The sequence below is a fragment of the Strix uralensis genome, chromosome 9, assembly GCF_047716275.1.
Source record: "Strix uralensis isolate ZFMK-TIS-50842 chromosome 9, bStrUra1, whole genome shotgun sequence".
Lineage (NCBI taxonomy): Eukaryota > Metazoa > Chordata > Aves > Strigiformes > Strigidae > Strix > Strix uralensis.
In genome coordinates, this window is record NC_133980.1 from 13,483,510 (window position 1) to 13,508,451 (window position 24,942).

Below are 24,942 nucleotides of genomic sequence, written 5' to 3' on the forward strand. Positions count from 1 at the left end.
CCCTGTAAAGTGTGTGTATATAAATATTTTTTTGTATGTGTAATTTTGTTTCCTACAGCATAACATGCCAATTTTTATTTCTTCTTGGGCTACTGGGTCTGACAGAACCACAATAAAATGTTGTTTGTTTTTCTGGTTTTTTTTAATTATTATTTTTATGCAGAACGCTTACAGTATACCTTGTAACAAATGACTCGTCACTGGACAAATATATTTGTATTTTTCATACTGAGATTCCTGTGTTACTTTGCAGTTGAGGGGGGAGGGGGCAGGTATGAAAGCCTGTTTTGTCATTTTATTTTGTAACACTTCAAAGAGCAGTGTCCTAGATTTCAAAGTATTTAACATGCTCAGTGTGAAAATTTACTATGTCTTTTTTTTTTTCCTATATGCTACAAAAGAAGCAAGTCATCCTGCTCTTGACTTGATGCAAGAATTAATTCAGCGGGGCAGTGTTAGTGCGGGGAAAGTGTTAGTGCAGGTACTTTGCAAATTCCTGGAGGTGAATTAGGCTGTGCCCTTCTCACCTCCAAGGTTTTGCATCTCCATTGTATAATCCTTCTGAGCTGCTTCAGTATTGTACAAATATTGATGCAAAAATACCGTCATTTTAGGAACTAGGAAGCTTCTGACTATAAAGGTTAATGCAGTTAATGTTGTGCTCAGTCTGGGTGCAAGAACTTCAGTATCTGCTTTTCAACTCAGCAGTGAGATGGAGCTTTTCTGCTGCATCACTGATTAAAATATATGCTGTGAAAACCTTTCTACTGTATACCACTATGGAGCCCACTTCTGTATAACTGGAATCTTCAAGTGAGTTTGAACTGCTGTAGCTTTTACCCTCCCCTGTAGAGCTGTGATTTTTTTTTTTTTTTTTTTCGTTTTGTTTTGATACATCAAAGCGTATGGGTTAATTGAGCTGAGAATCTGCCAATGCTTGTAGCAATGACAGTGTTGCCTGCACCAAGACCTGTGTGTGTTTTGGAACACCTTGTTGTTGAAGTCAATGAAAATAAAAGCCAAACTGAAAATGACACTGAACAAACAACTTTTTGTCTTGCCTGTGCGCCTTCTTGGAAATGAGCAGGAGTCTTTGCTGCTGCTTTGTCATCTGAGGAGCTGGGGCTTCATGTCGCCTTTGCCCATGTGTGCAGTTTTCTCATCCTTGCATCATCTGTGTCACAAGGGTGTGTTATAAGGTGCTATCATACACCCACCTGCCTTCTTTCTGGTAGATTGAATGGGTCAGCCTCTGTAAGCCTCCTGCTGAACTGTGTGGTCTCCTGGCTTTTGCGTCGTTTGCATGGCTCTTTTGCCTTTTCATCAGGTTTCTTTATTCTCTTCCTGAGCAGGGCACTGGGAAGTGCCACATGTTCAACATCCTGCTCAAACATCACGGAGCTGTGACTGCTCTGTACCTTGGCCAGGGGGAGGGAATGTGCACTTTGAGCAGTCAGGGTCAGTGCTGCCCTTTCCTACCTCCACACTTCTGAAATAAGCTTGCACAGCCATCTCCACCATCCCACTCAGAGCTTGGCGAGGTTTGTCCTTATTTAACTTACACCAAAGGCTTCATGCATCACCCCGTGCATCCTCTCTCCTACCAAAGCCATTTCCTTTGCATCTTGGTTCTTCCAGGGATTTGAAAGAGCAGCACAGAGCCAGTGGGATGGCTGTCCCAAAAGTGATGGAGTGGCCTCCATCAGCTGGGGGCCTCAGTCTGTCCATGGACCACCACATTAACTGCCCAGTGGTTTCTGTATGGGGCCCTATGTCTGTTTCTTACAGTTTTCCTGGGTTATGACTGGGGGAGGATGCTCAGGAACAGGGAGTCCAAAAAAAACCCCACAAAGATCTCAGAAGAAGAAAAGGCATGGCTTCCCTTGGGAGTTAGTTTCATGTTTACCATTAGAGTAGAGAATGGCTGCCCGGTTGCTTTGGTTCTGATCACTGTTTCTTTTCCCTTTTGCTTGAAGGATTAGAGAGACAGTTGTCTCTGGATATCAATATCCAGCGGCATCGGTCCCCTGGTTGCACTCTGGCAGTCAGGGATTGCTTGAATGTGGTGTTAAAAACTAGTATGTTGCCCTCAAAGAGAGAATTGCTTCTACAACGGCTGCGAGAACTTGCTGTTTCAGCTGATGGGCTCTTTGCCTCTAGATGAGCAAATTGGATCAGGTAAAATAGGATTTCAGTTTCCATTAACTAGGTAGGTTTGAAATATGTTTGCTGATGGTTGCAATTGCTTTTGCTGTGATCCACTGCTGGAGTAGGGAACTTCTGCAATTGCTTATGTTACAGCAAGGGTTTCAGTGATGAGGAATCCCAAGCTGGTGCTCTCCCTTTTGCCCTCCACCCATACCCACTGGAATTTTGTCTTTGGATATTGGGATGCTTCATACGCAGGCATGAAGTTTTCAGGGCAGGGATCCCTCACAAGCTTCCAGCTGTGTTTTGCAAGCCTGGGTGGACCTCTGAAGACGTGCATACCCTTCTATGCTGTTAGTTCTAAGTGTGCTGAAGCTAGCAGTCCGCTGGAATGAAACTTATCCGGACACAACAAAACTTGGCAAACATCCGAGTGGAGCCTGTGAAGGATGTCTTGCTCATCACGTTCTTTCTGTCCTGTATAGCTTAGCAGAAACCCCTTCCTTCCTGACAGCAAAACGGCTGTCTGTGCTGTGGTGGGAGGATTGCAGGACCTGGTCTCCCACTCTGCCTCTTTGCAAGTTGTTTCTCAGTGGGAAAACCATGCGGGCAGCCCTAGCACCAAATGGGAGCTTGGGCTGTTTGGCCTTCTGATTTACTGAGTGATAAAATGTGTAGCTTACATCAACTGCTGTGTGAAGGTTAGTGAGGAGCTATGCCAGGCCCTGCAGAGCATCCCTGCGTGGTCTGCTTTGTGGGGCGGCAGGACACAGTCCCTACCCGGGCACAGGCTGTGCCTGTGCCAAGCCTTCAGCAGGCAGGTTTGGCAAACAGCCTCACCTGGCTGCCAGGCTCGAGCTGGTGGTTTCTAGGTCCTGAGATGTTTTGGCTCTCTACGACCCATGACAGCAGAGAGTTGTCTTCCTGACCATATAGCAAAGGGCGGAGGCTGGAGTTTTGGAGCCTTATTGTTGATATTTGGATACACTGTCCCTGAAGGTCAAATAAACTGAGAGCAAGCTAATCTTTATGCTCTGCTGGCTGCAGTTTTCTCCCAGCTTGCTTCCCTAACATTAAGGAGGCAAAATTTTACTCAGAGGTGTGTGGCAGTTGCCCTTTGTACAGCTTTGCTCTCCTCATCTGGGCCCCATGGACTGATCCCCTTTCCTTATATGCCCAGCCTCTCCCAACTGTATATACCATCCCTACAGCACAAGGCCTGAACATCAGCGCTGTGGAACCAGGTGTTTTTAGTTTTGTGTGTATGTGTGTTTTTATTAGTAGGTGCCTTTCAATCAGTGAGGAGTTGGAGCCCATCCACAGCTCCCTCGATCTGCCTGTGGATGTTGCAGGACTGCCCATCACAGCCATGCCCTGCTGCTAGGTAAGTGCTCTTTTGGGGCAGTGTGGGGATCAGCTGGTTTTGTTAAAATACTTTCACTTCCTTGTAAACACTCCTACAGTGTTTTGTTCTTAGGAAATGTCAGCTCTGCCTTCTTGAAGAGAGCCAGATGCCTGGGATCACTGGTGAGTGAAGGAAAGGCTATGTGGGACTCAGGGGGGCAGGTGATACAGGATTTGGGGCTGGACAAGGGGGCTGCAGCTGCAGCGCCAGGGCATGGGCAAGCACTGAGGGGCATCTCTGGGGATGGCGCACAGTGACTGTGTGCCTGCAGCACTCAAGCCAAGGGCTAAAGAGTCCCAGCCACACCTAAGGACGTTGTTTGTACCCAGTGTGTTTCTGCCTTGGTGGCTGCAGTCACAGCAGTGCCACACCTTGCTCCACTCCCACAGCACCATCAGACACAGGGCCACGGGCAACTGGATTTCAACTTGATAGCTCTAAGATGAAGTGTTTGGTGAGGGTCTCCATGCACCATTCAGCTGATTTTTTTCACTCCTGTTGCAGTGCACTGCCCTTTGCATGCAGCGATAACGAGAGCACAGCAGCCAGTGGCTTTTCTGGCTGTGCCACTTCACTGGATGATGGGGATACATGCTGCAACAGGAGGTGGGTGCCTTCTGGCATGCTCAGCAATTACTCACAGGCAGCTGGGCAGATACCAACCATTACAGCATGGAAGGGAGATGCTTACATTGTCTCTCCCAACTGCCTAGGGTAGGAGGTTAGGCTCCCTGCATCATCAGTGGCAAGAAAGTCCCTGGGGAGCCATTCAGAGCATATTAGCTTCCCACTCTGAATCATGCCCTGGAAGATGTGGTCTCATTAGTGCCTGCTTCAAGGCCCAGGGAAGGCTAAGCTTGTTTGTTAATATTAAGCAGGACAGCTCTGTCCATGCAATCGGCTTTGCTGAGTTCCTAAGGCTTTTGGCTGCACTGCAAGCAACACTCTCATGGCACAGCCATCATGTGCAATCCAGGGGCAAGTAACTGGCTGTAGGCCTCTACATGTGGCAAAGAAACTGGTGCAGGGTCTGAGGAGAAAAAGGGAAAAACTGAAACAAAATCAATGGGCAGACCCTGGGGAAGAGATGGTGCTTTTCCTCTTCTGTTTTAACTGTCAGCACTCTTGAAATGAGTGTCTAGCAGCAGACCTAAAAAAAAAAAAATATGTATATATATATATAAAAAAAGGAAAGAAGGAAAGGAAAGGAAAGGAAAGGAAAGGAAAGGAAAGGAAAGGAAAGGAAAGGAAAGGAAAGGAAAGGAAAGGAAAGGAAAGGGAAAAGAGAGAAAGAGAGAGAGAGAGAAAGAGAGAAAGAGAGAGAGAAAGCAAGAGAGAAAGCGAGAAAGCAAGAAAGAAAGCAAGAAAGAAAGCAAGAAAGAAAGAAAGAGAAAGAAAGAAAGAAAGAAGAAGGAAGTACAAATCCAATCTGGCATTAAAAAATGATTGAAAATTGAGACAACGGGAGATCTGGCTGCACTAAGCCAAGGCGTTTCCGAGTCCATCATCTGCCACCCGCGTTGGTTCCTCTGTCAAGGGGATTTATAACGCCGTCTTCATAAAAAAGAATTAAGTACAAAAATGAGGAGGGCGGCGGTGGTGCGCGGCGCTGCCCGGGGCGCCACTGCCCTCTAGCGGGACCCGCGCCGGGCTCGGCCCGGCCTCTCCGCCGGCGGCAGCTGGGCTGCGGGCCCTTGCTGCGGCGGTGGCGGTGGTGGTGGCGGTGGCGGTGGCTGGCCTGGCAGGGCCGCGGCGGGTGACGGCTGGCGGTGGCAGCTCTCCTCCTCCGTCGATGTGGTCCCGTGTTTCCCAGCACGGGTGGGTGCAACGCCAATCACTGAGCGTGCCCCCCCCCCCCCCCCCCGCCACTCAAACGGGTCCTCTGCTCTGGGTGTGAGTTTTGTAAAACTGCCTTTTTCAACACCTTTCTCCTCGATTCCACATGAAAGGGCTGCGATGTTGCATGGGTGGCATAACCACGTGATCTATTGGTGTTTCAGAGCAACTACTACTGCAGAAAGCTGCTGCGCTCCTGCCCTTTGCTGTGCACCCATGTGCCCATGCCAACCAACACCAGCACAAATGAGACATTCAGAAGATGAAGACCAAAAACCATCACCTGCCAAACCAGGAGAGACAACTCTTCACACCCCAGGCAGCTCTGGGGTGCAAAAAGCCTGAAGCTGTGCTCTCCGTTGGTGAATGTCTCCAGAGCCAAAGCCTACCCGCCCCAGGAGGCTGGCTGGAGATGCAGGGAGGCAAACAGCCCTGCATGGCGACCCTGTGCTGCAACACCCTGCAGCCACGGCCAAGGTGCAAGCAGCAGCCGGGGCTCCCAGCACCATGCGTGCCCTGCCCGAGGGCATGAGAGGTGCTCCACCTTCCCTCCACGCACACACACAGCGCCTCGGCTGCAGAAGTCCTTCCTGCCAAAGCGATACACATCTCTTCTTCCAGCTGAGCACATACCACCAGGTATTTTGCAGGGAGCACACGCCGCAGCCGGGAACTCCCACAGCAGCACCTGGCTGCAGCACCGGCGGCCGGCTCCGGGCTCCCACGCCACGGCGGCAGCCAGCCCAGCCAGTCTGGGTGGGGAGCCCGGCACCCCGCCAGGGCCGACCCGCCTGCGGCACCCAGCACCCCACTGTGCACCTGCGTGGCTCCGCAGGGTGCTGCGCGGAGGGGGGGCTCTCCCCTGGGGCTCCCCGCGGGCTCTTGGCTCGGAGGCCGTGAGCTGGCTCCAGCTCAGTTTGCTGGTGCATGCTTTGAAAGCTCGCCCCGCTCCTTCGGCTCACATGCAGTTCTGCCCTGGGGGGGACAAACGTGAGAGTGGCCCCCAGCACAGGGCAGGCACCCGCCGCAGTTCAGGGCTGTGCCATGGAGACAGGCTCCCGAGGAGAAGCTGGGGAGGATGGCACCCCCTTGGCTGGCAGGTGGGGAGGGGTGTGCCATGCTGGCAGCCCGGGGCAGCACTTGTGTGGGATTTGGACTCCAGGGCCATACTTTGCCCACGCAGGCTCTCTGCTCGGCAGCAAGGTGCCCCGCACTGCTCACCCCTGCCCTGCCCTCCAGGTCCCAGCCCAGCTTTCCTGGCTGGGGCCACCGTTGTCTGTGGGGACCCCAGAGGGAAGAGTGCCCAAACCGCTCATTTGGGCACAAAGGTGTGAGCTGGGTGCTCGGCTCTCCGGTGTGGACAAGCATCTGTCAGGCATTTCTTTACAGTTAAGTAGCATTCAGCCAAGCATTTCCAAGCACTCTCCTACCTGGCCATCTCCGGTCTTCACCTGCACTTTCCTTTCCCCCCACCTCAGCAGCTGCAAGATGAAGCTGTGCAGGAGCAGGTCTGAAAGCAAAGCTGTTGGGGTGGCCCCTTGGTCCCTTGGAAGGGATTTTTCAGGTCTGTCCTAAAACAGTGAACTCTGGCAAGGTGTTTCCTAGTTTTCTAGGAGAGCCTCTGATTTTCTCCAGTTTTTCCTGAGCCTCCTAAATGGCACCCCCAGGGAACCTGCTGACTTCTTCCTGTTTTCTTCCTGAGGTTGTTTTTGTTTGTTGGCTGGTTCTTTTTCAGTTTTGTTTTGTTTTTCCAAATCCCTCTGTGAGCCTCTGATAAATTCAGCTTCTGATTCCTTGGAAATTGCCTCTGGAGACAATGCTGAAGATTTCTACACGTGATCCATCTTCTTCTTGGCTGCATAGCCCTCAGAGCTGGAATTGGGTAAGAAATGTTACAACAGATCCTAGTATTCTGTAGCAGGGATGTTAGGAAACAAAATATTGCACAGTGCTGTGTGAAAAACTCTTTGATTAATTAAAGGCGTGGATGGCTACACAATTGCATCAAATTATCCACGTGCCATGGCGAACTGTGAGATAAACGCATTGATTTCTTATTCCAAGGACACAGTCAAGCAGCCCATGCTGAACCCGGAGAGAGTTGCCAACCTGAAGGTGAATGTGAGTATCTGAATGGAGATGTTTTTCACAGAAACAGGAGGTAACAGGTCACCTCCAGCACAATGTGCCTAGAAGGTGCTTCAATGGCCATGTGCTGGAAGCCTGGCCCCAGAGCAGTGTCCAGCACCCTTCCGCCAGGGCAGTATTTGGCCCTCTGAAGGCAGTGCAAATACCCAGCCCTGAGCATCGGCGAGTGTGAGCCGGTCTCCTCCCTTCTGGCATTTAGGCTCTGGCCTGAGCCTCAAACCCACCATATCTTTTGCAAGTCGTGAGCAGGGCTTCCATTTTCTAGGGCAGCAGCCTGTGGTGGTGCCTGCCTGCCACTGAGGGTGGTAGCTGGAGAACACAGACCTCACTGTTTGCTCTCCCTATAGAAAAGTTTTCTTCCAGCTTTAAGTGCTACAGGTAGCAAGACAGTTATTTCTATTATAGTTTATATTCTAGCCTTTATTGCTGCTTAATTAGTGACTTGAACAGAAGGAAGTCAGTGTGTAGGAGCTATCAGGGATCCTGCTGTGCACTGAAGGTAAGGGCTCACGGTAAAAACATATGCACCAAAACTACACACAGGCTCGATTTGCACAACTCTAACAGCAGTGACTCAGCTTGCCCCAAAGAAGAGATGGCTGAACGTGTTCCACCTGGCCCTGAACCTTGTAATTTCACCCAAGGGTAAAATATTAGCAAGTAACCATTAAGGCAAGTACATTACAGTCAGGCCATGGGCAGCAGCTGTCTCAGATTATTTCAGCCTTGCCTTGGAGGTGAGGAAATTGGACATGACTGAAGCCCTGCCAGGGATGCCAGCAGCCAGATGAAGATGAGCAGGTGAGGACGTGAAGGCAAAGGCACTCTGTCCGATGCAGGCTGTGGCTGGCTGCTGTCTGGAGAGTCTCAGGAGCAGAGCAAGCTGACTGAAATTTGATTTTTAATTTTTTTCTGTTGTTTTTGTAGTAGTGCCCCCATGGCTGAGAAGCAGCACAGTTACTGCAGCATTCCACGGGAGATGAAGCCCAGCAAGAGTCTGGGAAGACATGGAGCACAAACTGGAGCACTTGACCCTTTTCCCATCTTCAAGAGGAAGAGCTTCAGTAGAGCTTTCCTTTTGCTTCAATTGAGATGAAGTGATGCTGGGCCCAAGGAACACGCTGGTTAACCCTTGTATGCCTGGTTAGGCCAGGGCATGTGGAGTACCATTGAGAGGCCTCTCAGCTAGTTGAGACAGCCAAATCAGATCCAGTGAGGCTGCAGAAAAGGGCGCCCAAGACCGACATCTATACTGGTAGAAGCAAATTTCCTAAGCCTGATTTTCTTCCCATTCATGCTGCTTTAGCTGGTGGTGAGCATCCCCATTGCAAGTGAGAGAAGAGCAATGCTGACCAGAGAGGCCAGGCATGACAGGGAGGGAGAAGATCTGGGTGATACTCGCAGAGCTGGCCTGTGTTTCCAGGCAGCACTCTGTCCTTTTTCCCCTGCTTGGTTAGAACAGGAGGATCCCTCCGGTGCATTTATTCCTGTTTATACTGAGTATGTCTGCAAGGCAGAGCTGCCTTCAGACTACCATGGCCTGGCAGCATGGCAACTGATGACTTGCAGAGCTGCAAGGGAGGGGAAAGCAAAGAGTCCAGTTGGGTTTTCCTGAAAAAGGAGGAGTCGGCAACAGCCATGTCATCCCTTGAGAAGAGTGGAAGTGCTGGAAGTGAGATGCAGTTTGAAGGCAGAAGGGGAGAACCCACGGCAGTGCCTGGGCTGTGCAGCACTCGGGTCTCCCCTACATTTTGGTGCTACGCAGTGTTCATAGCTGGGGCAAAGGGGTGCTGAGGGATGGCAGCTCTTCCACATAGCCTGGAACATGGGCTACTCAGCAGGAGCTTCGGACTTGGAAATCTTTTACTGCTAGGCCCATCACGGGAGCAGGAGAGATGTTTGTTATCTTTTGCCTGGTGGCGCCAGCGGTTGAGCAAGAAGAGCGTGAAGCTGGCTGCTGGCATCTGTATTTGTGCCATCCAGAGCTTCCACCTAATCCCGCTGGCTGGAGGACTTGCAGGCTTGGTAATGTTCCTGGCATGGTATATCTCACCTTTTGTTTCAGTGTAATTAGTCTGAAAGGGGAGAAAGGATGTAGCATCTTCCACCTCAAGGAGAACTGCTAAGGGTTCCTTATGCTCCCAAAGCAAACACAATTTGTACATTTGGCCTGGTTCCCCCCAAGGGATAATGCTAGCAGCTCCAACCAGCACAATCAATCCCAGCAGCCGAGGAGCGGGCAGGCATGCCAGCAGCTCTTGGCCATGCAGACCCCATGGTCAGGCTGCTTTCAGGGCACTGGCAGGGTGCGGGCCACAGCTGCCGGGTCACTGCCACAGCTCCCAGTGCATTGTTCAAGCAAACAGGGAGGAACATGCATGGTGTCAGCTGAGCGGGGCAGGGTGTGTGCTCATCAGCCAGGCTTTCTCACTCCCTGCAGGGCCTGGGTTTGGTGTGAGTATGTTTACTTTCCCCACAGCCTCTCAGGTGGCTCCAGAGGGGTGGCCAAGCCCAAGCTGCCAGGAAATCCTGGTGGCAACCCCGTGGGCTTGTGGCTGGCAGGGTGGACCTGGCAGTTTGCTGGGCACAGGAGAGCATAGCACATCAGTTGCTTATGGCTGAGCTTTCGGAAGATGCATGTAAACATCCTTCTCTTCATACCCATGAGTGAGATGGGGGAAAAAAACCTCCAGGGCTGTTTTGCTTGCAGAGGTGCTTCGAGGGCCGGGTGAGTCACCTGGGGAAGCACAGGGCACAGCCAGGCTCAGGAGAAAGTCCGTATATACTTCATCCCATCCCTAAGAGTTACTGTCAGGGCCATGTTTTGATGTGGGGATGGTTATTCTGAAAGTGTTTGCTCAGAGCACCTCAGGGCGTCAACCGCACTCAGCTCAGGGCTTTCCCTGGGGACCTTTGGTGACAAACCTCTTCCCTGCAGCTGTGTGAAATGAGGCCAGGCTACGAGGCCAGGATTTTCAGCGATCGCCCCACTGCTGATGAGGAGTTCACAGCCTGCCCCACCCTCTCCCAGCGCCACAGGCTGCCCATATTAAAGGCCTTATTTTTCCCTTGACCTGTTGGGTAGAGCAAGGGAGGATGGGCTCACACAAAAGCTTTTTCCAGTGTGCTTGGAGAGAGAGAGGGAGTAAAAAACTGCTGTGTGGGGTGGCTGAGGGCCTTCCCCACCTGGCCAGCAAGTTTGTCCCCCCCCTGACACCCAGCTCCTCTGCTTGGAGGAGCCAGGCTGTGGCCCCAATGCTGTAGGCAGGTAACTGTCACAGAGAAGACAGAGGTGAAACTACTCAGCTCCTTCTGCCTCACCCAGGGCCAGAAGGGTTTTTTGAAAACAAAAATAAAGGGGAAAATTCAGTCTCCACCCATCCACCCAATTTGGCCAGCAAATCAAACAAAACAATCTCAGAGCTGGCACCACAGGAGTGGTGAATGCCAGCTCCCAGCCTCTCACACGAGGTGTCGAAACGAAAGGAGATGAACAAACAACCCCCAGGTGCCTGGGGCCAGCAAACTGGTTTTAAGATGCTGGTGGGTTGTTTTTTTCCTGTGTGGTGGTGGGAGCAGCACCCCGCAATCCTCCCAACAGCAGGCAGCTGGCCCCCCGAGCACTTGGCCACCCCTGGGCCATGGGCACATGTTGATGGGGCTCCACAAGAAGGTCTTCATGCAGAAATGCATGTCACCACAGATGGTTTTTGTGGGCATCCTGGCAAAGGGTGATGTGACCAGTGACTGACAATGTGCTGAAGGGGATGTCAGGTTCAGGCATCACCTTGGCTGTGCCCAGCTGCTGCAGAGACCCCTGCAGAGATGAGCCTGGTGCCAATGTGCCCCACAGCAGCTGGGGCCCCTGCCCTGGATGGGCACACTTGGCCTATGTGTGTCCGGTTACTGTGACTAATATCAGGCTTTTAATATACAGGGCTTTTGTTTCAGTGGTTTTCCAGCCAAAACTCCTCTACTAGAGCTATGTACATTTAGAGGTGGCTCTAGGTTTGCCATTAACAGATCTTGTCACAGGCGTGATGAAGATCTTTGCAAAATTTGCCAGAGGGTCCACATTCTCGTCTCTATGAGGGAGCGTCATGAGAGAGTTTCTTCTGCACCTTTGCTACAGTCCAGTTAAAGCACCATGAGCAGTTGGGAGGTGCCTTTCAGGGCATTCACACATCTTTCTAGCTTCTGCTTCATTGCAGTCAAACCAACTGGTTTCATTTCTTGCACTGGAGCTGCCCAAAGCACACTGGCAGCAAGCAGTGGCCTCATTTTTCACCAACAAAGCAGGGACCAGCCTTTAGCCTGGTGCTTTCATCTGACATCGGGTGCAGGAGCACTGCAAGGAGGGGCTGGTGATGCTGGGATGCGCTGGGAGGGCAGCCACACTCCTGGCGCTGCCCGGAGCAGCCAGGCCAGTCCAATGCAACGTGTTTCCCCCGAACTTGGGAGCGAAGCCACTCTAAGGCCATTGCAAAAAAGCCACGTGTGATAAAAGTGTGTTTTTTCCGTTGTTTTTGCCCGTGGGCCGGAGCTGTTGCGCTCGCATGCAAGGCAGCGCAGGAGCTGTTTATCAGCTCACCCCATCGTGGCAGCAGACTGATGGTGCCGCTGCCATCTCTGCTGTTAATCTCATTACAAATAAAGGAGGGGTAGAAGCTAAACTGAGCTCATACTAATTCCCCCTGCCCTGCCCTGCTCAACCTCAGGAAATACCTACTAGAACTGCCATTCTTGTTATCCAAACCACCCCTGGAAACGATCATTAGCTGACTTGCTCCTTTGCCAAGTGTGTCCACTCGCCAGCCCGGCTCCGTTTGCCCACGGGGCCCTCGCGTTGCCTGCTCCTGCCACGGCACGCACTGCGGTTGCCTGCACCAGTGCTCTCCTGCCGCGGCCGCGCACGCTGCACACTGCCGCCCAGCTGGACCGAGGCTGAACCCCGCTTCCCTGAGGCTCACCAGCGCTCTGCCTTGCCCCAGAACAAGGTGAGGGTGGCCAGGCAGCATTTTGAGTTGCCTGTTTTGCTTTCTCAAGTTCCTGTAGTGTGCCAGGACTTATTTTTGGCAGGGTTGGATGGTGTCCAAGGGGTTGGGACATGTTGACATTTATATTTTTTTTTTTTTTTGCATAACAATGTTTTGTTAAATGAGAAGGAAACAAACTTGGTGCCAGCTTTCACCATGTGTTTAAAACAAGATAAAAGTAATGCTAGGCTGGCCATGGCATCCACCAGACCTGTGGAGACAGCAGTTTGCTTGTGCAGTGTGTGCTCTGAGGGCAGATGAGTGACCCACGCACACTACGCCGTGCTCTGGGAGGACATGGCGGGGCCCTGTTGTTCTCGATGGCATCTACTGCACCTGTACATGTGGACCCCCCAGGCCCAAAGTGAAGGCAGGACAGTGCCTGGGGTGAACAACAGTGCAGGATCTGGCCTCATGCACGGCTGCACACTGTTGGTTCTGGTGCTGTCACTGGCACCAAAGCACCTTAGACTCTGGGCCTGGGTGCCTGCTGTGGAAATGGGGTGGCGGGAGGAAAAGCACATGTACACATGCACCCATCCACACCTGGGGAAGAGCACAACGTTGTGGGATCCAGCCAGGGTCATATCTCAATGCACAGACAAGCAGCAACATTTCCCCCAGGAAAAGGTGGCTCTTCTGTTGGAGTGTGGGCGTAGGAGCAGTTGCGGAAACAAGACATGCATGCTTCTTTCCTTTTTTAATATAGTTCTTCCCCAAAGCAGGACTAGCCCATTTTTATCTCACTGCCAGCACTGTTAGAGCCAGCTGTCTTGTTTTGGGTTTTTTCCCCAGGCTGGGCAAGGGTGTGGACAGGAGGAAACAACTTTTTTTTTTTTTAATGACAGTTTTCCATGGGAAGATGTTTGGCTGCCTGTGAGCTCTCAGGTTGGCTCTGCTCAGGTTTAACCAGAAGGGATGAGCAGTGCCTAGTGCAAACTCCATCTCCTTCCTCTGCTTACATCTTTCCCCATGCCAAGTCACTGCAGCTCACAGGCAGCCAGCAGTGTAATGCAACGGTGACAAACCAGTCCAGGCTCTGCTCCCACCCACGACCACAGTACCTCCAAGGTGGAGAGACCCTTGCACAGGGACTGGCCAACCTTAGGTGAAGCAGCTGGCAGGGATGGTGTCACCCAAACTGTCCATCACCAAGGCAGAGATGAAGCAGCAGGGTGGGGAGACAGCAGGAGGGATGCAGCTGCAGGATGGGATGGAGTGGCAGCAGAAGAGGGTCTTCAGCCGGACTGGCCTCTTGCAGAGTTTATTGCTTGGTCTCCAAAGTCATCAGAGCTGCTGTATCTTAGGCTGTCAGTCTAACTCCTGGAAAATAAAGGGGACACACAAAAGGTCCAAATACACCATATTTTATAAGGTTATCATCTCCCAGCTTGGAATCAATGGGGATTAGTCATCACTCAGTGGAGCTGCTGGAGACTGACTTGTTGTCCACATGTCCCTAAGCCTCCACAGCAATATTGGTGAGGTTCAGTTGCTTAAAATTAACACCTCAAAAAGTATCACAGGCTAATGCCTATAGGTGTGCCCAGGTTTTATTAGACTCTGTAGCCACTGGACATAAGGAGCTTTAGGTATTTCAGCCTTGACTGTGGATTCAGGGATTTGTAAATACCCATAAGTCTTATTTGCCAGTGAGGTTTCAGGGGTGAGTTTTGGCTGGAGGGAAACTTTCATCAGCCACCTGCAGTAAGACATTTACAGCCCAAAGGGGCTTAAATTCAGACTTTCGGCTGGGCCCCATTGGTGGTTCTTTGCTTGTACAAGGTGTTTTCCATGCTCCTACCCTCTGCACAAGGCGTCAGGTGCCTTGGGCTACTATGGCCCCTGATAGCTGCTGCTCCAAATGCCTCGGTGCCCTCGCTGCCGCAGTCTCTGCTGCCACATCCCTGACTGTGAAGTGCAATGATTCATCTTCTTCCTGACAAAAGCATCTATTTCATCTGTACTTTTTCCTTAAAAATTAATGACTCCCTGTGCCTGTGGCACAGACTGGGGTCCTCCAGCCCCCCTGCAACTCCTAGCAGCAGCCTTGTGCAAGGGGCGACCTAACTTGGCTCTCAAAACAAATGCAAAGCTCCTTGCTAGTAAAGATTCTCTGGCATTGAGTAACACCGCACAGTTTTGCTTTCAGACCAACGGCTGCACCCATGCATACACAAACACACAGAGCTGATTCAGTTGTTGGTTTAAATAGTTTTTAATTCATGAGTTTCCTTCATGAGTTGTTTTCTTTTTTTTCTAGTTGACTGTCATAAATCAACCCTGCTAATCTCACCCTGCATATATTATTAGTATTAGGAGGGGCATGGCAGAGTTAACAAGGAACTAAGACACGGTTCAACCATCTCCATCTCCAAACGGCTCCTATTACCCATGATAGAACTGGGACATGTATAACAAATGGCCATCACATTAAGTATGTTGTGGCTCCCTTCCGTGGCCAAGCCCCGGCTAGAGGAGCTCAGAGCTGGCCCAGGAGCCTTGAGGTTTGCTCTGAAATGCACATCAGCTTTATCACAGTGGTGTGATCTCAGGCACTGCCTCCTTCAGGAGCTGCTTCATGGAGGGGGTTTGGGAAGCAGCAATTACCAGACTGGCAGGGCAAAAGAGGAATAACCAACGTGAGCCATTGTAGCAGGAAGCAAAAATGTTAATGCACCAGGTTGTCCCTGGGGTGTATTTGACCAAAGAGGAGTGTATACTTTTGGTATTGTTGTTAGCTTTCTTTTTCCAGGGATGCGAGTGCTCTGTGGGCAGTCTGGATGTGACCCTGAGAGCTCTGGCAGATGCCAGGCCCCTACATCATATCTGAGTTAGAATTAATTTCTCAGAGGCCAAGCCACCCTGGTGGCAACCCATCCCACTCAGATACAAAAGAGACTCAAAAGCCTACATTGTATTTTGGTGCATGTCCCAAAGAGCTCTGTAACTTGCTCCTGTGAGGCTACAGCATGCCAATAAATTTGGCAACCACCTCTGCTGTTGCAGCAGAAATACAAATCCACTTCTCAGCTAGACTTTGCCAGAGCAGAGAGCTGGAAAAACAAACAGGAAAGTGCCTTTGACTCACTGCATTCCTGTTTCCTGGCTTCACCCTGGCATGGACCGAAGGCAGGTCTCAGCAGCAGAGCAGCGTGGTGAACGGCATGGCCCGGGATTTGGGGTTCGTGTTTGTCCCAAAAAGTTACACCCTTCTGAGGCTGCTCCTCTGTTCTCCACCAAAGCTTCACTCCGAGCCTGCTGCACACCCCAGCAGTGCACAGGGGCTGTGACACCCTCCTCCTGCTCTCCAAATTGCCTGAAGTGTGCCAATGGTGCACAAGTTATTAGGTGACTGGATGCAGAGCAAAGGAGATGGACAGGCAGGCAAATGCGCACACACAGCTTTGCTTAATCTTGTCCACATTGGTGCTTCTGTCTTTCCTCCAGGACGGGGATGCATGTGTGTGCTCTAGGGACTGGAGCAGGAAACCCCTAAGGAAGAGGCACCATCATGAGACAAACCACATAACCCCCCCAGTCTCCCCTTCTAATATTTGTCTAAAGAAAGACAAAGACAGGCCCAGATGTTGTGTTTAGTTTATTTCCCCTGGATTTAGGCACAGCTCTGGCTAACCACCACAGCAGCAAACAAACCATGACCTGTGATGCCCCGCCGCCTCCCCGCAGGAGGGCCAGCTGGTGGGATCCCGGCAGCCCCCGGCAGCACAGGGGCTGCACCGAGCTGCTTGGAGGGGGCAGCTCTGCAGGATGTGCTCAGGCAGATGTGGGTGTTGGGGGATGACAGCTCGAACTCATGCTGAAAGTTCAGCATGTAGGAGTCAAGCCTTGGATGTAATAGTGTGGTGCAGATGGGGGACAACACAACCACTGTTTCAGCTCTCCAGCTGCCCTCCCCTTCTTCTCTCCAGCTTTTCTTCTGGCTATTTTAGAAAAGGCAGGCTAAGCATTTACAGGGGAAGCACTTAAGCAGGGAAGGGTCTCTGAAAGCAGAGACCTGTGGGCAGTTCTTTTAGGAGCCAACACAATGAATCTTTTCAACAGTCTATGAGGAAGGGAGATATAACCTCCAAGAAACAAGCTACACTGGTGGCTCAGAAACATTCAGCACTTTCCTCCCTGCAGATTCCACATTGGAGGAGATACAGCAAATGACCCATCATTTTCTAGGCAGTAATGGTGGCCTCTTCACAGCCTGGGCATTTGTTTTTCCAGATGCGCTGAGTTCCCCTTTATCTTGCCCAGGACCAGCTTTTGAGGTCTCTACAGAAGAACCATCCTTGTCTATGGCCTTTGCAGCCAGTGACTGGATGAGAAGAGGATACTGCTGAGCCTGAAAGATTTGGATAGGCACAAGCTGCATGAACAAAGAGAAAAGACAATTCCCTATTACAGATTTTAAGTCCTGGAAATGCCAAAGCTGGCAAAGGGGATCAGAAAAGGCCTGAGAAAGTGCCAATGCAGCCGGGAGCTGAGCAAACCTGCTCAGGGATGCAAACTCCAGCCAAGATCCCTGAAGTGATTTCTTGAGAGACAGCAGCCTTGCAGTAAATTCAACAGCAAAGATTACTGCAACCTGCCTTTTAGAAACTGCTTTCTAGCAGCAGAAGCAGCTGTTGGGTCAAAATAAAATCTCTCCTTATGTCTGGGGTGTGACTTCAGTGTTCATTCTGACTGAGGTAGGGGCTGCTCTGATCCCACACACAGGACTTCATTTAATGGTGGGAGAGGGATGGTTTACTAGCTTAGCAGCAGTTACTCACATAGTAAATTCCTTGTGATAAGCAGCATGTGCTTTCACTGCAACACCCTCAGCCTGGGTCAGAAATACTCTGAGGAAATAGATGCTACCACACCATGATCACTGCTGCTCCTGCACTGTCAGGACAGGAGGATGCAGCCAGGACATCCGGAGCACAAAGCTGCACCATGATCACCCAACACCACGGCACGGTAACGTCCCTGAGCCTTTCAGCTACTTTCCAACATGGACCTGGAAATGATGACTTCTAACCTTGGGTTTTACCAGCAGCAGGGAATCCCAGAGGCAAAATCACAGCAGAAGATGCTTGCACAGAGTTGAGGGGTCCCAGCAAGAGCTGTGCTAAACACAGGAGAGGCACTCCTGAAACTCCAAAATCATATTAACTTGTTAATTTATACGGCACTCTGTACAAAAATAGAAGGGTTCTAATAAGATTAACAATATTAAATAAATATTTAATAGAAAAAGTCTTTGGCCTAGTTCATAGCTCATCCTTTGGGTTGATGTTCATTTCACTGGGTCCTAGATGCTCCTGGTCCAACATTGCGATCACTTCATCTGCCTGGATTCTCTCCTGCAAGAGGGAAAGGAAAAAACTGTAATAGCAGAGCTTCAGTGCCTGCTCTCAGCTTATTCAGCATGGCTCAGCCTGCTGGGAGGGCCCACAGAAAGCAGTTCATCCAGGAACCACCAGTATAGTTGAGAGGACAGGGGACAGCCTGGGACTTGAGCTGGGCATTTGCTGGGCAAAATTAATCAAATCATTTTGCACCTCAATGCCTAAACCCCTCCTCTTTCCAGGGGCTGCAATGGTTGATGCAGAGCTGATGTATTGCTGTTCCCTTATCACACTTCACTAGCAGTGACTGCCACAGTGTACCCGTCCTCTCTGCTTGATATGGACTTCCAGCTCCTGGGCAGGGCCGATCTCCTACCATACATGCACCAAGCATGGAGGAATTTCAGCTAGTGCCGAAAAGCAGAGACAGTAAAGTGTGTGTTTGGAAATAAGCTTCTTCCAAAACCTTGCAGCCCACTTGCTTCACAAGGCAAAGGCACAAGGGTTTTGTTCTTTCCCTGCATTTAGTTTTGCTTGGAGGTTACCTGTTAAAAGGCATCACAGCCCAGATTTCCCAAAGCATCCGGGTGCCCAGACCCATGGACTTCAGGCTACCAAACTGCTTTGGAGGACCTGGCAGCAGCCGCACATCGCTGGCCTCTGAGCTGTGGCTGGCTGTGGAGAACTTGCCCGTTCATCAGGTTATTGCCACTAGGTGTCAGAAATGGCCTGCCCAGCCCTGCACGGAGCCCTCCTGCACCCTGCTCAACACTCCAGCCCAGCCCTGCACCCCATGGGCCCGGGGTGATGGGTGTCCAGGAGCATGGCTGGCAGGGAAAACTGCTCGGTCCTGGGGCCACCGGCCCATGTCCCTGTGGTGCAGCAGATGGGAACACGGCTGCGGGGGGGTGTGATGGGGGAAAATAGATGTGCTGGTACTGGAGGTTGAAGACGGTCCAGGTTCCTCCAGTACCCCGCTAGCTCCCCTCACATCGTGACGGAGGGACTCACCAGCTCTCTGTAAAGCGGATCCAAGGTGAACCAGAGAGCCACAGCGCACCGCTGACCTTTGGTAACCGCCTTCACCCCGTGGGGGTTCTCACCGCCTGACGAGAAGCTGATCATTCGTCCACACTTGGGCTTGATGGAGGCCTGTGGGAAAACAGGCAACACCAGGGTGGCAATGAGCAGCACAGCTAAATGCACTGGCCGTGTCTGGGCTCATTATGGTCCAGGGCCTGGGATCTTACTGGGCATCTCTTTGCATCACCCCAGGACCCAGTGAGCTGCTCTGGAGGTCATGCAGAGCTCTGGGCATGGCTGTAAACACCATGTATGGCAAAACAGGGACACGGCACAGCTCCAAGGAAATACAAGCTAAGCCTGGCACAGGCTGTCCAATGCCTTTCTTCTCTCTGCTGAGTCCACAACAGGTATCCCGCAGGACCTCTGGGGCAGAAGTGCCAACCAAATCAACCCTCTGGCACTGGTCTTAGGTAGATGCAATCTACCCTCCAGCATCTACTGAACTTCAGAGCCCCAGCATGGTCCCCAGATGCTCTGTCCAACCACGGATGGGGGTGCCCAGACTCCCCAATGGCCCCATGCAGAGGTGAGGGCTTCTGCCTGAGCCCCATCACTCTCAGGGACTGATGTCCACCACCGTGACCTGCTCTGGGCCAGACACTGCATATGTAGAGAGGCACTGCTTCGTGTTTCGCCACAAGATGGGGTGGGAGCTCAGCAGTCCTCCAGGCAGGGATGACTCTCAGCCATCCTGCTGATCTGCAGGTTTCCTGCTCAGCGCAGCCTCTGGGCAGGGCACAGAAGGTCTGTGCACCTCTGCCAGCAGGATTTTGTACGGGTTCTTTGCAAGGTAGGAGCCACAGACTGCCTGGGGAAGCCCAGAGCCCCAGCACAGGCTGCTGAGGAACAGTGTTTGGTTCACAGCACTGACTTACCGTCACAGTTTTGGCATCCATCTCAGTGAAAATGAACTCGCCTCCTTCGAAATCTGCGTTCATGTACAGGAGGGCACTGGGGGAGGAAGCGGGAGACCCCTGTGAGGGGAGCAGCAGGGAGAGGGCTTGGGGCTGACTGACCCTCGCCTCCGGGGCAGATCCTGCATCACTCCACTAAGATGGGGGGGGGCTTCCAGGCACGGGAGATCTTGCTGTGGGCCAGTCAGAGCCACCCAAACTGCGCTCATTTTGGAGCCACAGCTGAGAACTGGCAGATCTCTCCTTGGCTAGGGAACAATTCTCAGAATGTCCCCTGGGTCCCACCAGCTCTCATCCTCCCGTTTTGAATCATGAACACCTGAGAGAGACACAGTCCTGTGGGCCACAGCTGGAATCTCCCAACCCTAAAACATCAGAGAGCAATCAGAGTTAAACTCTGGCTTGAAGCTTAGCCATGATGCTTGCTGCCACCAGAAACTACCTTCTGGATCTCACTTTTGCCATGGCTGGGATGTACCAGCTTTAGGGCTTACAGCCTGTGGAGGAGGATGCCCTGCCTTGAGGAGGGTCCTCAGTGGCATCCCCCTCTTCCTTCCTACCTGTAATCCCGAAAGGTGTAGGCAGGAGGCTCCTTCCAGCACTCGTTGGCCTCAGGGTCCAAGAGGCAGTTGTCAGCATGGATGGGGTGGCTCAGGTCATTCCTCCTCTCCTGCTGGCCTAAGCAGGACCATGTGGAGGAAGGGGGAAGGAGAAGGGGTGGATGAAATGGAAATGCCATGCTCTGTGGGATCCATCACAGTGGGGAGCCTGCCTCAACCCCACTTTGGATGGTGTTCACAGGTGAGAGGAAAGGAAAGGTTGGGGAGAAAAGGCAACATCTGAAGACTCAGATCTGCACAGCTCTGCTTGTTCCCTACTGCAGTGAAGCGAGATGGAGAGCTGGGGGTTGGAAAGGAGAAGGGACAGTGAAAGGAGGCAAGAGAAGAGGGAGGAGAAAAGAGGAAGAGTTGGAGACATGAAAAAAAAGAGACATGCCAGAAATGAGCTTCTTCAGGACAGCAGTGCCCACCCTTTTCTACTGTGGGGACAGTGACTTTGCTCAGCTCTCAGCCACCAGCTTAAGCATCAAGCAAAAGAGAGCTACTCTCAGGCTTGGGTCACCCACTTGTAAACACCCCATGGGGGGCTGAACCCCTCCTGTCCTCCCAGCCCTGTCCTGCTGCCAGCCCCCCAAGCTCTCACCAGAGAGGGCGGTGCGGCACACCAGGTGGGTGTAGGAGAAGTAGAGCGTGGAGTTCAGCATGAAGTAGGACTCGACGATCCTGCGAGCCTTCTCACTGATGTCGTAGAAGAGCCGGGCACTCTTCAGCGGGACGCGGCCCTCATAGCCATACTGGGCAAGGTGCAGGGGTGAGAGAGGGTCAGTGCCGCATGCTGTCTGGGACAGAGGGCATGGGACAGGAGGATGAGGGAAGAAGATGTACCTTGAGGGCCTTGAGGACGGTGGCTCCTTCAAATCTCTCATTCGGGGTGTGGGGGGAGGTTTTACCCCTGTAACCGTCTCCAGCCAACATGATCCCCTGAAAGACATGAACATGAGTGAGGGATGAACTGGCTCCCCACGAGAGGAGGAGCTGCAATGGAAGCACCTGGCACCCTCTTCCCCAAATCCCCCAGGGCTGCATTCACTGGGACAGGTGAGTTGGGTGGGAAGGCACTGCAGCTCTCCATGATCATGGTCCATTCTGAGATGCTGGAAAACAGCCACCCACCTCCCATCTGGGGATGTTCAGGCACCCTCACTCCCTTCCCAGGCTCAGTTGATGATGAACGAGAAGGCTCAACCAGGCCTGTGGATAAACATCCTTTGGGGTTGTGTATAACATGGGGCAAAGAGCTATTTCTGCACGGGCTCTGTCTTGCAGCATGTTTCTAAGAATAGCCCAAGATGGGAAAGCAGCTCCTGTGCTGCAGTTATGGGTGTGTTATGGGGATAAGCATCTGACTGCTCTCCATGGGCATCCTGACATCAGCTGCAACACTCAAGAGTGAGGCATGAAGCCAGAACCTCTGCAGGGGCTAATCACACACTCAGCCCTCACAAGCCAGATGCTGGGGAGAGCATCAGGCAACTCAGCCCAGGTGGCTGTCGTGTCCTCTCCAGGGGCATTGCCTACTCACACTGGCCACCCTGTGAAGCTCTCGACACTGTTCCTCTGAGATGACGTTATCCAGTAGTACTCGCTGGGTGCCGTTCAGCTGCTGTGAGTTGTAGACAAACTTCACGTCGCTGTAGAGAAGTGGACCCCCTGATGGAGAGACACAAAACGACCCTGCTGAACATGCCCTGGCCTCGTTGACATCTTGTACCATGGCTGAGGGCCAGCTGAAGTCACCCGGGTGCACTGCCAGGGGAAGAGCTTCGCAGCAGAGAGCAGAGTTTGGCCTCACAACAGCAACAAAAGAAACAGAAGCAAAGGAAACACCTGGAGATTAAACCAATTTGCTGCAAGAGCATCAGCATTTTCCACCTTCTCATTAGCTGCCTTACAAACGCAGGGACCACAGCCTGAAAATGCCAAAATCCAGTGGGACACAAAGAGAGACACCGGCTAACTTGGCCCTCCTGCCCAGCAGCCAGCATCAGCAGAGGCTATAAGTTTCCACTGCATTTGCACTACATAGATCTTGCCAGCTTGGCATGCAAAGCCACTCTCTGCAATTGTCATCAGTGGAGTTTTTTGTCTTTTACACACATAGAAAACCTAATGTAGTGCTGAGCTTGCAGCAAGCATCGCTTGTTCTCCACCAAAAAGTGGGGCTGGGAGTGAGCAAGCTGAAGGACCTTGAGGACAATCTTCCTCCACAGAGGCAAAGGAGCTGCCATGGCTGTCCCTGCCATCCCTTGCTCCCCGGCTCCAAGATGCCTCCCTCCGCCTGCCAGAAGCCAATGGCTTGGCTGCATTTTGGAGGTCCCAGGTAGCGTCCCTGGGATGGGAATACAACTGTGGCTGGGCTTGGCTTGCACACTGCTGGGCTCCTGCCTGGTATGGGGCAACTGAGCCTTGCCACATGCTAAGCGAACGGGCAAGGAAAAGACAGAGTTTAGCTCTTTACAAGAAGTTTGGATACATCCCCATCAAATTTGCCTGATCAGAAAAACATGTCGAGGCCACTAAATCACAATCTTCTGAAGCCTCTTCCCCTCATCTCTTTGAAGAGAGAGAATGAAAGAAAGGGCAACAATAAAAACTTAAATCAGATGTTTCTCCAGGAGGAAGGTGAAATGCATCTAAATTGTGGGAAAAATTATATTGTCACACAGCCACAATAAAACAGAAGAAACAAAGCCACAGAGCTCCTCTCACCATGTGGCACAAGGAAACTTCTCTGTTACGCTCCTTTTATAATTACTATTTTTCCTGTCTGTTGAGGCGTACTGTGTGTTTTTGGAAGGTCTCCTTGGCCTGTGAAGGACACATAACCCTGAGGGCAGAGCCCTGCCACTAGCCCATAACTTTATTTCTGAAGAGTTAGGTTTTCTGGGAACAGAAAAGATGGGATGTTCCTCATGTTCACTTTGCTGTTCTTGTTGCTCAATAATAGCATTTATTATAAATGCAGCTGGATCAGAAACAGGACTCTGAAATCCAAACTCCTGGCACACTCCAACTCAGGGCTGATTTTTCCAGCTCAGACATTGCTCTTCCCCAGCCGTAGGCACATGAGGGATGAACCTGGAAGGCAGGACTCACCACTTCCCCAGTTGCTTCTGTTCCTCCCAGAGAACTAGCGGGGGCTGCCCTGTGCTGTGAACACTGAACCCTTGTCCCACCCCAGCAGCATGCTCCCGGCTGCCTTCCTCATCCCCACCACCTCTAAGCACCAGCAGAGAGAGAGACCTGTTTCCCACGTGTATGCTTTGTGAAAAACATCCCAAAGAAACTGGGGAATTCTTTGGACTTTTGGGAGTGAAGGAATTGGCAGAAAGGAGGAAGGGGGAAAGGAGAGAAGTACAGAAGAGGAGTACAAAATTAAAATGGACTTTTCTTTTTTTCTGTTGGATTTTTCTCTTCTTTTGCCAAGTGAAAAGAGAGAAAGAAAAAAAGACAACAAAGAAAGAAAACAGCTGGATGGACAAAAATCTCATTTTCTTTTTGAATGGTTGCAGTTTTCTTTGTAAACTTGGAAACATTCTGCAACTAAACCAGAATACAAGCATAGAGAGAAGAAAAAGCAGAGAAAGATGCACTCTGAAATTATTTGGTTATAGAAGGCAAACAAGCCAACAAATATAAATCAATCGGCTCTTGGCTTAAGCAAGCCCTTCAGGATCTTCCTGTAGTATTTGCCTATTTTATGTATGGCTAGAGAAGGGATAACAATACTCTGAACATGACACTGAGCAGCTTGGGCCATAGAAAGCTGTGAAATTCCCCAAAAAGCACAACCATCCATTGCATTACAGAAAGGTTTAATTGCCTGCTGCTGTGGAGCTGGCCCACTAGAGACACAAGACACCTCCTGGCTTGACATCCCGTTGTTTTGCAGTGAGGAGTATGCTTTGGCATTTGGCTACAATATAGTATTTCAAAATTGTTATGGGGGAAATCTTGTCTTTAGTAGAAGATGTTACAGTATTTTCTGTGGTCACTAAAAATGTGCTGCAATCAGTTGAAATGTCTGCTGACATGCCTTAAAACCAAGTGATTTGATGTAAGCCAAAACATGAAATCACAAGCCAGTCTGCAAACAGAAATGTTTGTTAATATGGTGTGATCCAGCACATTTAGCAAAGCATCAGGACCGGAGTTCCCCAACCTAATGCCTCCAGCATCCATCCTTCTGCAGCCTGGATGACAGGGAACACTTTAATCTTAAAAGCATCTGCGGGAAAGACTACTGTTTGCTGATGCCATCTTTCCCATGGTGAGGAGAACCCAGCCTCCCAGCTCCACACCTCAGGGCTCTGTAATGAGCAGCTCAGCAGGTGGGAAAAGCAAGTCCAAGACCAGAGCAGTGATGGTGGGATCTACAGACCCAGAAATGCTGTGGCAGCATAT

The 24,942-nt window shown here is 51.3% G+C and overlaps 1 protein-coding gene across 5 annotated transcripts in view; it reads right to left on the reverse strand.

The window, feature by feature from the left end:
• Nucleotides 1-16,158: 16,158 nt before the first annotated feature.
• The window catches only part of P3H2 (prolyl 3-hydroxylase 2), a 75,124-nt gene continuing 66,340 nt past the window's right edge, over nt 16,159-24,942 (reverse strand). For 4 of the 5 annotated variants that reach the window (XM_074877391.1, XM_074877394.1, XM_074877393.1 and 1 more), the window contains 7 exons: nt 22,061-22,188; nt 21,364-21,459; nt 21,122-21,272; nt 20,479-20,596; nt 19,880-19,955; nt 18,930-19,070; nt 16,159-17,933 (listed from right to left, as the gene is read on the reverse strand). In XM_074877391.1, the coding sequence (XP_074733492.1) occupies nt 17,841-17,933; nt 18,930-19,070; nt 19,880-19,955; nt 20,479-20,596; nt 21,122-21,272; nt 21,364-21,459; nt 22,061-22,188 (803 nt within the window). In that variant the 3' untranslated portion in view covers nt 16,159-17,840. Of the gene's footprint in view, nt 17,934-18,929; nt 19,071-19,879; nt 19,956-20,478; nt 20,597-20,672; nt 20,819-21,121; nt 21,273-21,363; nt 21,460-22,060; nt 22,189-24,942 lie in introns of those variants that run through there. The other variant, XM_074877392.1, reaches the window with a different exon arrangement.